The sequence below is a fragment of the Taeniopygia guttata genome, chromosome 37 (assembly GCF_048771995.1).
Source record: "Taeniopygia guttata chromosome 37, bTaeGut7.mat, whole genome shotgun sequence".
NCBI lineage: Eukaryota > Metazoa > Chordata > Aves > Passeriformes > Estrildidae > Taeniopygia > Taeniopygia guttata.
In genome coordinates, this window is record NC_133062.1 from 879162 (window position 1) to 894747 (window position 15586).

General features: G+C 51.5%; 2 protein-coding genes across 3 annotated transcripts in view; one reads left to right on the plus strand and one right to left on the minus strand.

Moving 5' to 3' along the window:
* LOC121468851 (palmitoyl thioesterase CPT1C) overlaps window positions 1–4806 on the minus strand; it is a 33915-nt gene extending 29109 nt beyond the window's left edge. For both annotated transcript variants that reach the window (XM_072921589.1, XM_072921588.1), the window contains exons 1-3: window positions 4591–4806; window positions 3686–3823; window positions 26–147 (exon numbers count right to left, since the gene is read on the minus strand). In XM_072921589.1, coding sequence (XP_072777690.1) covers window positions 26–147; window positions 3686–3823 — 260 coding nt within the window. In that variant the 5' untranslated portion in view covers window positions 4591–4806. The remainder of the gene's footprint in view (window positions 1–25; window positions 148–3685; window positions 3824–4590) is intronic.
* Window positions 4807–11577: 6771 nt separating this feature from the next.
* Window positions 11578–14717, plus strand: RPL28 (ribosomal protein L28). The gene is made up of 5 exons (XM_041713039.2): window positions 11578–11652; window positions 11824–11909; window positions 12498–12621; window positions 13370–13488; window positions 14597–14717. Exons 2-5 carry the CDS (start codon window positions 11829–11831, stop codon window positions 14684–14686), a joined length of 414 nt encoding a protein of 137 aa, XP_041568973.1. The 5' UTR covers window positions 11578–11652; window positions 11824–11828; the 3' UTR covers window positions 14687–14717.
* Window positions 14718–15586: the final 869 nt, after the last annotated feature.

Consider the following 15586-nt stretch of genomic DNA (forward strand, 5'->3'; position numbering starts at 1 on the left):
TCCCCAAATTTGGGGTCCCCCTCACCTGTGGGGCAGCCCCCGGGCCAGGGCCCCCACCAGCCCCAGGGAGGGGTCGAGTCCCGCGGCCTCACAGACCCCCACGGCGCCCCCCAAAAACAGCCACGTCCGGGGTCCTGCGGGGTGGGTCTGGAACCCCAAAAATATCATATCAGCACCCCAAAATTCACCCCAAAATTCACACCAAAATTCACCCAAAAAACCCCCAAAATTCACCCCAAAAAACAGCAAAATGCACCCCAAAAATCACCCAAATCCACCCCAAAAACAGCCACGTCCGGGGTCCTGCGGGGTGGGTCTGGAACCCCAAAAAATCACATCAGCACCCCAAAATTCACCCCAAAATTCACCCCAAAAATCACCCCAAAATTCACCCAAAAAACCCCCAAAATTCACCCCAAAAAACAGCAAAATGCACCCCAAAAATCACCCAAATCCCCCCCAAAAACAGCCACGTCCGGGGTCCTGCGGGGTGGGTCTGGAACCCCAAAAAATAACATCAGCACCCCAAAATTCACCCCAAAATTCACCCCAAAATTCACCCCAAAGCACCCAAAAAAACACCCCAAAAAACAGCAAAATCCACCCCAAAAAACAGCAAAATCCACCCCAAAAACAGCCACGTCCGGGGTCCCGCGGGGTGGGTCTGGAACCCCAAAAAATCACATCAGCACCCCAAAATCCACCCCAAAATTCACCCCAAAATTCACCCCAAAAACCCCCCAAAAAACACCCCAAAATCCACCCCAAAAACCCCAAAAATCACCAAAATCCACCCCAAAAACAGCCACGTCCGGGGTCCTGCGGGGTGGGTCTGGAACCCCAAAAAAATCACATCAGCACCCCAAAATTCACCCCAAAATTCACCCCAAAATTCACCCCAAAATTCACCCCAAAAACCCCAAAAAAACAACCCAAAAATCACCAAAAACCCTCCCAAAAATCACCAAAATCCACCCCAAAAACAGCCACGTCCGGGGTCCTGCGGGGTGGGTCTGGAACCCCAAAAATTAACATCAGCACCCCAAAATTCACCCCAAAATTCACCCCAAAATTCACCCCAAAACCCCAAAAAAACCCAAAAAACCACACCAAAAAACAGCAAAATCCACCCCAAAATTCACCCCAAAAACAGCCACGTCCGGGGTCCCGCGGGGTGAGTCTGGAACCCCAAAAATCACATCAGCACCCCAAAATTCACCCCAAAAACCCCCCAAAAAACAACCCAAAAATCATCAAAATCCACCCAAAAACACCAAAATCCACCCCAGAACCCCCAAAATCCACCCCAAAAACCACCAAAATCCACTCCAAAAACCAGCAAAATCCACCCCAAAACCCCCAAAATCCACCCCAAAAACCACCAAAATCCACCCCAAAACCCCAAAATCCACCACAAAAAGCCCCAAAATCCACCACAAAAATCCCAAAATCCACCCCAAAACCCCAAAAATCACCAAAATCCCCCCAAGAACCCCTAAAACCGACCCCAATTTCGGGCGCCCGTACCCCAATTTCAGCCCCCGTACCCCAATTTCGGGTCCCGTACCCCAATTTTGGGGTGGATTTTGGTGGTTTTTGGGGTGATTTTTGGGGTGAATTTTGGGGTGGAATTTGGGGTGGATTTTGGTGGTTTTTGGGGTGGATTTTGGTGATTTTTGGGGTGGATTTTGGTGAATTTTGGGGTGAATTTTGGTGGTTTTTGGAGTGGATTTTGGTGATTTTTGGGGTGGATTTTGGTGATTTTTGGGGTGGATTTTGGGGTGGATTTTGGTGATTTTTGGGGTTTTTGGGGTGGATTTTGGTGTTTTTTGGGGTGAATTTTGGTGGTTTTTGGAGTGGATTTTGGTGAATTTTGGGGTGGATTTTGGGGTGGATTTGGGGGGTTTTTGGGGTGGATTTTGGGGTGGATTTTGGGGTGGATTTTGGTGATTTTTGGGGTAGTTTTGGGGAGTTTTGGGGGTTTTTGGGGTGGATTTTGGTGGTTTTTGGGGTAGATTTTGGAGGTTTTTGGGGTTTTTGGAGTGGATTTTGGTGATTTTTGGGGTGGATTTTGGGGGTTTTTGGGGTGGATTTTGGTGATTCTTGGGGTGGATTTTGGGGTGGATTTTGGGGTAGATTTTGGTGGATTTTGGGGTGGATTTTGGTGGATTTTGGGGTGAATTTTGGGGTGGATTTTGGGGGTTTTTGGGGTGGATTTTGGTGGTTTTTGGGGTTTTTGGAGTGGATTTTGGTGGTTTTTGGGGTAGATTTTGGAGGTTTTTGGGGTTTTTGGAGTGGATTTTGGTGATTTTTGGGGTGGATTTTGGTGATTTTTGGGGTAGATTTTGGAGGTTTTTGGGGTTTTGGAGTGGATTTTGGTGTTTTTTGGGGTGGATTTTTGGGGTGGATTTTGGGGGTTTTTGGGGTGGGTTTTTGGGGTGGATTTTGGGGGTTTTTGGGGTGGATTTTGGGGTTTTTTGGGGTGGATTTTGGGGTGGATTTTGGTGATTTTTGGGGTAGTTTTGGGGAGTTTTGGGGGTTTTTGGGGTGGATTTTGGTGGTTTTTGGGGTAGATTTTGGAGGTTTTTGGGGTTTTTGGAGTGGATTTTGGTGAATTTTGGGGTGGATTTTGGGGGTTTTTGGGGTGGATTTTGGTGTTTTTTGGGGTGAAGTTTGGTGGTTTTTGGGGTTTTTGGAGTGGATTTTGGTGGTTTTTGGGGTGGATTTTGGGGTGGATTTTGGTGGGTTTTGGGGTGGATTTTGGGGTGGATTTTGGTGGTTTTTGGGGTGGATTTTGGGGGTTTTTGGGGTGGATTTTGGAGGTTTTTGGGGTGGATTTTGGGGTGGATTTTGGTGATTTTTGGGGTAGTTTTGGGGAGTTTTGGGGGTTTTTGGGGTGGATTTTGGTGGTTTTTGGGGTAGATTTTGGAGGTTTTTGGGGTTTTTGGAGTGGATTTTGGTGAATTTTGGGGTGGATTTTGGGGTGGATTTTGATGATTTTTGGAGTGGATTTTGGTGATTTTTGGGGTTTTTGGGGTGGATTTTGGTGGGTTTTGGGGTGGATTTTGGTGGTTTTTGGAGTGGATTTTGGTGATTTTTGGGGTGAATTTTGGGGTGGATTTTGGTGGTTTTTGGGGTGGATTTTGGTGGTTTTTGGGGTGAATTTTGGGGTGGTTTTTGGGGTGGATTTTGGTGGTTTTTGGGGTGGATTTTGGGGGTTTTTGGGGTGGATTTTGGGGTGGATTTTGGTGATTTTTGGGGTAATTTTGGGGAGTTTTGGGGGTTTTTGGGGTGGATTTTGGTGGTTTTTGGGGTAGATTTTGGAGGTTTTTGGGGTTTTTGGAGTGGATTTTGGTGATTTTTGGGGTGGATTTTGGTGATTTTTGGAGTGGATTTTGGTGGTTTTTGGGGTGAATTTTGGGGTGGATTTTGGGGTGGATTTTGGTGATTTTTGGAGTGGATTTTGGGGGTTTTTGGGGTGGATTTTGGGGGTTTTTGGGGTGGATTTTGGAGGTTTTTGGGGTTTTTGGAGTGGATTTTGGGGGTTTTTGGGTGGATTTTGGTGATTTTGGGGTGGATTTTTGGGTGGATTTTGGGGTACCCCAATTCTCGCCCCCCGTACCCCAATTTTGGGGTCCCAAACCCCAATTTTTCGCCCCCCGTACCCCAATTTGGGGTCCCGTACCCCGAGTCTGCGCAGCCGCCGCCGTCCCGAGCTCAGCACTCCCCGGCTCAGCTCCCGCAGCGGCCCCGGGCCCGGGGGGGGCCCCCCTGGAACCTTCAGGGACCCCCCAAAAACGCCGACCACGGCCGCCTCCGCCATCTGGGGGGACCCCAAAAATCAGCACCCCCAAAGCCCGGGGGGACACCCCGAAAATCCGACCCGAAATCCAGCCCAGACCCCAAAATCCTTTAGGGAATCCCCAAATCCATTGGGGAACCCCAAATCCCGGGGGGACACCCCGAATTCCAGCTTGAACCCCAAAATCTCCCCCAAAATCCAGTGAGGACCCCAAATCCATTGGGGACCCCAAATCCCGGGGGGACACCCCAAATTTCAGCCCCGAAATCCAGCCCGAACCCCAAAATCTGCCCCAAAATCCATTGGGGAACCCAAAACCCATTTTGGACCCAAAATTCACCCCAAAATCCACTGGGGACACCCCAAATTCCAACCCAAATCCATCGGGAACCCTAAAATCAATCCCAAATCCACCCGGGACCCCCCAAAATCCATCGGGACCCCCAAATTCCCCCCCCAAACCCAGGCGGACCCCCCAAAATACTTTGGGACCCCCCAAATCCCCCCCCAAACCCACCCTGGACCCCCCAAAATCCATCGGGACCCCCCAAATTCCCCCCCCAAACCCACCCGGGACCCCCCTGGGAAATCGAGGACCCCCCAAATCCCATCCCCCACCCCAAATCCTTCCCCTCCCCCCCCAATGATGCTCTGCCCCTCCCCCACCCCATCCCCGAGGGGGGAATCGATCCGCCCCTCCCCCACCCCACCAGGATCGATTTTTGGGGGGGGGAGGGGAAGGGGAGGGACCCCCCAACCCCTCCCCCCCCTCCCCTCCCCCCCCTCACCTCGGAGCTGCCGCCGGATCAAACCATTCCCCTCCCGCGGGGGGGGTGGGGGGCACCCCGAGGATTTTGGGGGGTCCGCGGTGCGATGGGGAGGGGTCACCCCAATTTTGGGGGGTTTTTTGGGGGGCTCCGGGAGTTCGGGGGGTCCCCCCGAGGCTGAGGATGCGGAGGAGGAGGAGGAGGGAGCGGCCCCTCCCCCCGCCCCTCCCCCACCATGGGCGGGGCCAATGAGGGGAACACCCCCCCCCCCAAAAAAAACCAAAAATTAATGGGGACCCCCCCCAAAAAATCTGAGATACCCCAAAAATTAATGGGAACAAGATAAATTTATGGGGATCTCCCAAAATTATGGGAATTCCCCAAAATTAATGAGGACCCCTCCCCAAATTTATGGGAATCCCCAAAATTAATGGGAACGCCCTAAAATTAATGGGGACACCCTAAAATTATGGGAATTCCCCAAAATTAATGGGGACCCCTCCCCAAATTTATGGGAATCCCCCAAATTAATGGGAACGCCCTAAAATTAATGGGGACCCCCCCCAAAATTTATGGAGACGCCCTAAAATTAATGGGGACCCCTCCCAAAATTAATGGGAACGCCCTGAAATTAATGGGAACGCCCTGAAATTAATGGGGACCCCTCCAAAATTAATGGGAACACCCTAAAATTAATGGGAACGCCCTGAAATTAATGGGGACCCCTCCAAAATTAATGGGAACGCTCTGAAATTAATGGGGACCCTCCCCTAAAATTAATGGGAACGCCCTAAAATTAATGGGGACCCCCCCCAAAATTAATGGGAACGCTCTGAAATTAATGGGGACCCCTCCCAAAATTAATGGGAACGCACTAAAATTAATGGGGACACCCCCAAAATTAATGGGAACACCCTAAAATTAATGGGGACCCCCCCCAAATTTATGGAGACCGCCCCCAAATTTATGGGAATCTCCCAAATGATTGGGAACAACCTAAAATTCATGGGGTCCCCCTAAATTTATGGAGACCACCCCCCCCAAATTTATGGGAATCTCCTAAATTTATGGGAATCCCCCAAATATAATGGGGACGCCCCAAAATTAATGGAGACCACCCCCCCAAATTTATGGGAATCTCCCAAATTTATGGGAATCCCCCAGAATTAATGGGGACGCCCCAAAATTAATGGAGGGCCCCCCAAAATTGATGGGAACGCCCGAAAATAAATAGGGACCCTCCCCCAAATTTACGGGACACCCCCCCCCAAAAGTGAGGGGAGCCTCCAAAGGCGCGGCCCAAATTTGGGGGGACATTTTGAGGGGACATTGGGGGGGACATTGGGACATTTGGGGGCACTGGGGGGACATTTGGGGACATTTTGGGGAGACATTGGGGACATTTGGGGGCACTGGGGACATTGGGGGGCACTGGGGACATTTGGGGGGACATTGGGGGGCACTGAGGACATTGGGGGGCACTGGGGGGGCATTGGGGACATTTTTGGGGGACATTGGGGACACTGGGGAGACATTGGGGGGCACTGGGGACATTGGGGGGGCACTGGGGACATTTGGGGACATTGGGGTGACATCGGGGGGCACTGGGGGGTGACATTGGGGTGACACCGGGGTGTCCCCAAGGGGGGGGGGGGGACATTGTGGGGGGCACTGGGCACACTGAGGGGGCATTTGGGGACATTTGGGGTGACATTGGGGTGACCCCGGGGTGTCCCAAAGGGGGGGTGACATTGGGGTGTCCCCAAGGGGGGGGTGACATTGGGGTGTCCCCAAGGGGGGGGTGACATTGGGGTGACATTGGGGTGTCCCCAAGGTGGGGTGACATTGGGGTGTCCCTAAGGGGGGGTGACATTGGGGGATGACATTGGGGTGACATTGGGGTGTCCCCAAGGGGGGGTGTCCCCAAGGGGGGGTCCCGCCGCGGGGGCCGCCCCCCGCCCCCCCCCATCCCCCGCACCGGGGCTGTGACGGTGACACCGGTACCGGGGTTGGGAGAGCGCGGGGGGGGCGCGGGGGGGACCGACCACCCCCCAAATTGGGACCCCAAATCGGGACCCCCCCGAACGGGACCCCGGACACCCCAAATATGGACCTTGAACACCCCAAAACCCCCAAACTGGGACCTCAAAACCCCCAAACTGGGACCCCAAAACACCCAAACTGGGACCCCAAACTGGGACCCCAAAACCCCCAAACCGGGACCCCAAACTGGGACCCCAAACTGGGACCCCAACACCCCCAAACCGGGACCCCAAACTGGGACCCCAAAACCCCCAAACCGGGACCCCAAACTGGGACCCCAGACACCCCAAAACCCCCAAACCAGGACCCCAAACTGGGACCCCAATAATCCCAAATTGGGACCCCAAAACACCCCCAAACACCCCCAAATCAGGACGCCAAATTTGGACTCCAAATCTCCCCTAATCAGGACCCAAAACCCCCCAAACTGGGACCCCAAAACCCCCAAACACCCCAAAATTGGGATCCCAAACTGGGACCGCCAAACACCCCCAAATTGGGACCACAAAACCCCCAAATCAGACCCCAAATTGGTACCCCAAAACCCCCAAACACCCCAAAACTGGGATCCCAAACTGGGACCCCCAAACACCCCCAAATTGGGACCCCAAACACCACCAAAATGGGACCCCAAAACAGACCCCATATTGGGACCCCAAAACCCCAAAATTTTGGGGTTTTCTCTTTTTTTGAGGTCCCAAATTTTGGGATTTTCTCATTTTTAAGGTTCCAAATTTTGGGGGTATCTCACTTTTGAGGTGTTCCAAATTTTGGGGGTTTCTCATTTTTGTGGTTCCTAATTTTGGGATTTTCTCATTTTTTATGGTTCCAAATTTTGTGGGTTTATCATTTTTGTGGTTCCTAATTTTGGGATTTTCTCCTTTTTTAAGGTTCCAAATTTTGGCGTTTTCTCATTTTTGGCAGTTTCTCATTTTTGGTGTCCCAAATTTTGGGGTTTTCTCATTTTTGAGGTTTCAAATTTTGGGGTTTTCTCATTTTTGAGGTGTCAAATTTTGGGAGTTTCTCATTTTTGAGGTTCCAAATTTTGGGGTTTTCTCATTTTTGGCAGTTTCTCATTTTTGGTGTCCCAAATTTTGGGGTTTTCTCATTTTTGTGGTTCCAAATTTTGGGGGTTTCTCATTTTTGAGGTCCCAAATTTTGGGGGTTTCTCATTTTTGGGGTCCCCTCTCACCTGGTCCCATAAATGCCGTTTTTTGCCCCAACCCCAGCACTTTTTAAGGTCTCACCCCTCCCCCCCCATTTCCTGCCCCCCCAAAAACAACAGGAAGGGTGGGGGGGGAGGGGCCGGGTTCCCACGGGACCCCCCCACCCACCTGGGGGGGGGAAGGGCTTCCGGTTCTCACGGGCCCAGTATAAACCAGTATAAACCAGTATAGCTAAATACAACCTGGTGCAACCTGGATTAAATCTGTATAACCCACTCTAAACCAGTATAACTCAGTACAAACCAGTATAGCCCAGTATGACCCCAAATATAACCACCCTTATCCCAGTACAAACCAGTATAACCGAATACAACCTGGTATAACCTGGATTAGATCGTATAACCCAGTCTAAACCAGTATAACCCCGAATAACCCAGTAGAAACCGGTACAACCCCAAATATAACCCCAAATAACCCAGTAGAAACCAGTATAAACCAGTATAGCTAAATACAACCTGGTATAACCTGGATTAAATCCATATAACCCAGTCTAAACCAGTCTAACCCAAAAGAACCCAGTACAAACCAGTACAACCCCAAATATAACCCCAAATAACCCAGTACAAACCAGTATAGCCCCAAATAACCCAGTACAAACCACTATAGCCCAGTACAGTCCCAAATATAACCCCAAATAGCCCAGTACAGACCAGTACAACCCCAAACAAACCAGTATAGCCCAGTACAACCTAGTATAACCCCAACTAACCCAGTACAAACCAGTGCAACCCAACATAACCCCAAATAGCCCAGTACAAACCATTATAACCCCAAATACAACACCAAATAACCCAGTACAGACCAGTACAACCCCAACTAACCCAGTACAAACCAGTATAACCCCAAATAACCCAGTACAAACCAGTACAACCCCAAATACAACCCCAAATAACCCAGTACAAACCAGTATAACCCCAAATAACCCAATACAAACCAGTACAACCCCAAATAACCCAGTACAAACCAGTATAACTCCAAATAACCCAGTACAAACCAGTACAACCCCAAATAACCCAGACCAGTACAACCCCAAATAACCCAGTACAAACCAGTACAACCCCAAATACAACACCAAATAACCCATTACAGACCAGTACAACCCCAAATAACCCAGTACAAACCAGTACAACCCCAAATAACCCAGTACAAACCAGTATAATCCCAAATACAACACCAAATCACCCAGTACAGACCAGTACAACCCCAACTAACCCAGTACAAACCAGTGCAACCCAACATAACCCCAAATAGCCCAGTACAAACCAGTAAAACCCCAAATACAACACCAAATAACCCAGTACAGACCAGTGCAACCCAACATAACCCCAAATAGCCCAGTACAAACCAGTAAAACCCCAAATACAACACCAAATAACCCAGTACAGACCAGTACAACCCCAAATAACCCAGTACAAACCAGTACAACCCCAAATAGCCCAGTACAAACCAGTACAACCCAGCACAGCTCCCAGTACCACCCAATTGTTGTGGGAAAAGCTCACAAACCCCCCATAAACTCCCTGGGAAGTGCCCAAATTCCCCCAAAAACCCCCTCAGGTAAAGCCTCACCTGCAATAGCTGCTCCAGGTGGGACTCCTCACGTTTTCCGGCTCTTTTCTTTCCTCACGCTTATTTCCCTTTTCCCCCTCATGTTTCCCACTCTTTTCTCCCCTCACATTTATTTCCCTTTCCCCCCTCACGTTTCCCACTCTTTTTTTCCCTCGCGTTTCCTCCCTTTTCCCCTTTAGACTTCCCATTCTTTTTCCCCTCACATTTTCCGCCCTTTTCCCTTCATGTTTCTCCCCTTTTTCCCCTCACGTTTCCCGCCCTTTTCTCCCCTCATGTTTCCCGCCTTTTTTTCCCCTCACATTTATTTCCCTTTTCCCCCTCACGTTTCCCACTTTTTTCTCCCCTCACGTTTCCCTTTCCCCCCCTCACGTTTCCCACTCTTTTTTTTGCCTCATGTCTTCCACTCTTTTCTCCCCTCACATTTATTTCCCTTTTCCCCCTCACGTTTCCCACTTTTTTCTCCCCTCACGTTTCCCTTTCCCCCCCCCTCACATTTCCCACTCTTTTTTTTTGCCTCATGTCTCCCACTCTTTTCTCCCCTCACATTTATTTCCCTTTTCCCCCTCACGTTTCCCACTCTTTTTTCCCCCTCACGTTTCCCACTCTTTTCTCCCCTCACATTTATTTCCCTTTTCCCCCCTCATGTTTCCCTTTCCCCCCTCATGTTTCCCACTCTTTTATCCCCTCACATTTATTTCCCTTTCCCCCCTCACGTTTCCCACTCTTTTTTTCCCTCGCGTTTCCTCCCTTTTCCCCTTTAGACTTCCCATTCTTTTCCCCCTCACATTTTCCGCCCTTTTCCCTTCATGTTTCTCCCCTTTTTCCCCCCACGTTTCCCGCCCTTTTCTCCCCTCACGTCTCCCACTCTTTTCTTCCCTCACATTTATTTCCCTTTTCCCCCTCACGTTTCCCACTCTTTTCTCCCCTCACGTTTCCCGCCCTTTTCCCCTTTACATTTCCCATCCTTTTTATCTTCATCTTTCCCTCCCTTTTCCCCCTCACGTTTCTCCCCTTTTCCCCCTCACGTTTCTCCCCTTTTCCCCCTCACGTTTCTCCCCTTTTCCCCCTCACATTTCCCTCTCTTTTTTCCCTCACATTTCTCACCATTTTCTCTCCTCACATTTCCTTTTCCCCTCACATTTTCCCACCTTTTTCTCCCCTCACGTCTCCCACTCTTTTCTTCCCTCCCATTTATTTCCCTTTTCCCCCTCACATTTCCCACTCTTTTTCTCCCCTCATGTCTCCCACTCTTTTCTCCCCTCACATTTATTCCCCTTTCCCCCCCCCACACTTCCCACCCTTGTTCCCAAGTTTTTGCATCTTTTCTCCCCTCACGTTTCCCCCCATTTTCTCCCCTCACGTTTCCCCTTTTCTCCCCTCACGTTTCCCGCTCTTTTCTCCCCTCACGTTTCCCTTTTCCCCTCTCACATTTCCCACTCTTTTTCTCCCCTCACGTCTCCCACTCTTTTCTTCCCTCACATTTATTTCCCTTTTCCCCCTCATGTTTCCCACTCTTTTCTTCCCTCACATTTATTTCCCTTTCCCCCTTACACTTCCCACCCTTGTTCCCAAGTTTTTGCACTCTTTTCTCCCCTCACGTTTCCCGCCCTTTTCTCCCCTCACGTTTCCTTTTCTCCCCTCACGTTTCCTTTTCTCCCCTCACGTTTCCCGCCTTTTTCTCCCCTCACGTTTCCTTTTTTCCCCTCACGTTTCCCGCCTTTTTCTCCCCTCACATTTCCCACCAATTTCCCCTCATTTCCCGCCCTTTTTACCTCACCTTTCTCACTCTTTTCCTTCATTTTTCCTGCCTTTTTTCCCCTCACCTTTCCCATATTTTTCCCCTCACGTTTCCCGCCCTTTTCCTCCCCCGCCCTTTTTTCCGTAAATCCCGCACGGAGGGAGCCGAAAGGACCCGAACGCCGCTCCGAGGCGACGGCGGAGACTACCGAAGAGAGGCGGAAAATCCCGAAAGAAGCCGGAAACCTCCGAAGGAACGCCGCTCTTGACGAACAGTGACGGAGATCTCCGAGTACCGGCGGAAAAATCCGAGCGCGGGGCGGATATTACCGAAGCCGGGGCGGAGATTACCGAAGCCATGGCGGAGATTACCGAAGCAATGGCGGATATTACCGAAGCCATGGCGGAGATTGCCGAAGGGGGCGGATATTGCCGAAGGGGGCGGAGCTTAGCGAACCGCCGGAGCTTCCGTCGCTCTTTCCATTTCCGGCGGCCGCAGGGAGCGGAGGTGCCGCGTGGGGCTCCGGTTTGGGGCGGCCCGTGGGGGTTCGGGGTGCCCGGGGAGGGGTCGCTAACCCCGGGGAGGGTCTCTAAGGGCGGGGGGAACGGGACGGAGCGGGGAGCGGGCTGTGAGGCGCGGCGGCGGTGCTGAGGAGGCTCCCCGGGGCTGTCCCCGCAGGCGCCATGTCGGCCCATTTGCAGTGGATGGTGGTGCGGAACTGCTCCAGTTTCCTGCTGAAGAGGAACAACCAGACCTACAGCACCGTCAGTGCGGGGAGGGGAGCGGGGTTAGGGTCCCTCAAACCCCAAAAAACGCAAAACAAAAATTATTTAAGCACCCATTAAATCCCCATTAAAATACAAAGGGAATCCTTCATATACTCAGGGTTCCCCCAAACGCCTCGGGACCCCCCAAACTCCCGGGCTTCCACCCCTGCCTCTCTCCCCAGTCTCCTGATCACCTCCTTGATTTTTGGGGTGCCCTGCGAATTGTTGGGGACACCCCCAGACACCCTCCCAAATCCACCTTGGATCCCCCCAAATCCCCATTGAATCCCCCCAAACCCCCTTTAATCCCTCCAAATACCAATTGAACCCCCCCAAATCACCTTTAAACATCCCGAATACCATTTGAACCCCCCCAAACCCACTTTTAACCCCCCAAATCCCCATTGAATCTCCCCAAACCCCCTTTAAGCCCCCCAAATCTCCTTTAACCCCCCCAAATCCCTACAAAACCCCTTAACACCCCCGCCAAAATCTCCTTTGAATCCCTTCCAAAACCCTTTTCCCCTCTCCAGACCCCCCCAAAATTTGCAAGCCACCCCAAAACCCTCTCACAAACCCCCCCAGGAGCCCAACAACCTCAAGGCTCGCAATTCTTTCCGCTACAACGGATTGATCCACCGCAAAACCGTGGGCGTGGAGCCGGCGCCGGACGGGAAAGGGATCGTGGTGGTCCTCAAGAAGCGTGCAGGTGGGTAAATCCCACCAAATCCCCTCTGAAACCCCCCTAATCCCCTTTAAACCCCCCTAAATCCCCTCTGAACTCCTCAAATCTCCCTTGGATCCCCCTCAGATTACCTTTGAACCCCTCAAATCCCCTTTGAAACTCTCAAATCCCCTTTCAACCCCCCCAAATATCGTTTGAACCCCTCAAATCCCCTCTGAAGTCCTCAAATCTCCCTTGGATCCCCCCCAAACCCCTTTTAAACCTGCCTAAATCCCCTCTGGACTCTTTAAATTCCCTCTAAAACTCTCAAATCTCCCATGGATCCCCCCCCCCAAATCCCCTTTGAACCCCTCAAATCCCCTTTTGAACCCTCCCAAATCCCCCTTTGAACCCCTCAAATCCCCTTTGAACCCCTCAAATCTTCCTTGGATCCCCCTCAAATTACCTTTGAACCCCTCAAATCCCCTTTGAACCCCTCAAATCTCCTTAAATCCCCCCAAATCACCTTTAAGCCCCTCAAATCTTCTTAGAACCCCCCCCAAATCCCCTTTGAACCCCTCAAATCCCCTTTTGAACCCCCCCCAAATCCCCTTTGAACCCCTCAAATCTCCTTTGAACCCCTCAAATCCCCTTTAAGCCCCCCGAATCTTCTTAGAACCCCCCCAACCCCCCTTTTAACCCCCCAAATCCCCACAACCCGCCTCACTACCCTTTAGGGGAACCCCAAATCTCCTCAGAACCCCCCCAAAAATCCCCTTTTTTTTCCCCCCAGGGCAGCGCAAGCCGGCCTCGTCGTACGTGCGCGTGCGGATCCGCCGCGACGCCCGCGGGTCCCTGCGCAGCCTCCGGCACCTGATCAGCAAGAACAGATACAGGAGGGACCTGCGCATGGTGAGGGGCTCCCCAAAATTTGGGGAGAGGGTCCCCAAAATCTGGGGGGGGTCTGCAAAGCTGTGGAGAACCCCAAAATCATGGCCGGGCTCTGGAATTTGGCTAGGAAAGCAATGGAGTGGAAACCATTAAAGGAGGAGGATGCAAAAATTTGGGGGTTACCTCAAAATTTGTGGGTGTGTAATAGAGGAGAGGACACAGAGCTTGAGAAGCTGACAGTCCCCAAAATTGGAGCAGGTTTTGGGGTGTCCTGGGGGGGATTTTGGGGGGGTCTTGTGGGATCCCAAAGAGTCCTGAGGGTTTTGGGGGGGGTCTGAGGAGGATTTGGGGGAGTTTTGGAGGGGTCTGAGGGGATTTTGGGGAGTCCTGAGGGGGATTTTGGGGGAGTCTTGTGGGATCCCAAAGGGTCCTGAGGGGTTTGGGGGGTCTGAGGAGGATTTGGGGGAGTTTTGGAGGGGTCTGAGGGGATTTTGGGGAGTCCTGAGGGGGATTTTGGGGGGGGTCTTGTGGGATCCCAAAGGGTCCTGAGGGGTTTGGGGGGTCTGAGGAGGATTTGGGGGAGTTTTGGGGGGTCTCGAGTGGGATTTGAGGGGGATTTTGGGGGGTCTTGAGTGTCCTGAGGCGTTTGGGGGGGGTCTAGGGATGATTTGGGGGCGTTTTAGGCGGGTTATGGGGACATTTTTGCAGTATTTTGGGTCATTTTGGGTTCATTTTGCTCCATTTGGGCTCATTTAGGAGCATCTGGGGTCGGTTTAGGGACATTTTGGGCTCATTTCTCTCTATTTTGGGACACTTTCCTCTCATTGCTCTCTAATGTGGGCTCATTTCTCTCCATGTTGGGGCATTTTGGGCTCAATTCTCTCCATTTTGGGATATTTTCGGCCCATTTATCTCAATTTTGGGACATTTCAGGCAAAAATATTGAGGGAATTTAAAAACATCTTGGAGAAGCTTAAAACCCTGGAGGGAGTGGGAGGTCCCCAAAACTGGTTGGGTGGTCCCAAACCTACACTTGGACTTCAGAGGATAACTTAGGGTGTGCCCCCCACCATCGCCATAGTTATTTTTTGGTTTTGGGGTGTTAAACTGTTAATTTTATCCCCTGCAGGCTGCCCTGCGCCGGGCCAGCGCCATTTTGCGCAGCCAGAAGCCCGTGGTGGTGAGGAAGAAGAGGGTGAGGGCGGCCAAGGCCCCCTGAGCTCCATCAGAAATAAAATGTCTGAACAGCCTTCAGAGTCTGCGCTTGATTTTGGGGAGGGGGCACCTGCGGAATTCAGGGGGACGTATCCGTATTTCCACCTTTTCTTACCTTTTCCCCTCTCATGTTTCCCCCCTTTTTTCCCCTCACCTTTCCCACCCTTTTCCCCTCACATTTTCTGGTACTTTTCGCCCTTTCCACTGTCCTTTCCTCCTCACAATTTCCATTCGTTTCTCCCTGACATTTCCCTTTCTCCCCTCACGTTTCCTGCCCTTTTCTCCCCCTCACATTTCCCCCATATTTCCCTCACACTTCCCCCTTTTTCTCCTCTCATATTTTCCCCTCACATTTCCCTTTTTCACATTTCCTGCTCTTCCCCCCTCACATTCCCCCCTTTTTCCCCTCACATTCCCCCCTTTTCTCCCCTCACGTTTCCCGCTCTTTTCCCCCCTCACATTTCCTGCTCTTTCCCCCTCACATTTCCTCCATTTTCCCCTCACATTTCCCACTCTTCCCCCTCACATTTCCCACCCTTTCCCCCCCTCAGATTTCCTCCATTTTCCCCTCACATTTCCCCCATTTTCCCCTCACATTTTCCCTCTCACATTTCCTGCCATTTTCCCCATTTTCCCCTCAGATTTCCCGCCCTTTTTTCCCCTCACGTTTCCCGCCCTTTACTCCCCTCACATTTCCCTCATTTTCCCCCTCACATTTCCCTCATTTTCCCCTCACATTTCCCACCCTTTCCCCCCCTCAGATTTCCTCCATTTTCCGCTCACATTTCCTTCATTTTCCCCTCAGATTTCCCGCCCTTTTTTCCCCTCACATTTCCCGCCCTTTTTTCCCCTCAGATTTCCCGCCTTTTTCTCCCCTCACGTTTCCCGCCCTTTTCCCCCCCTC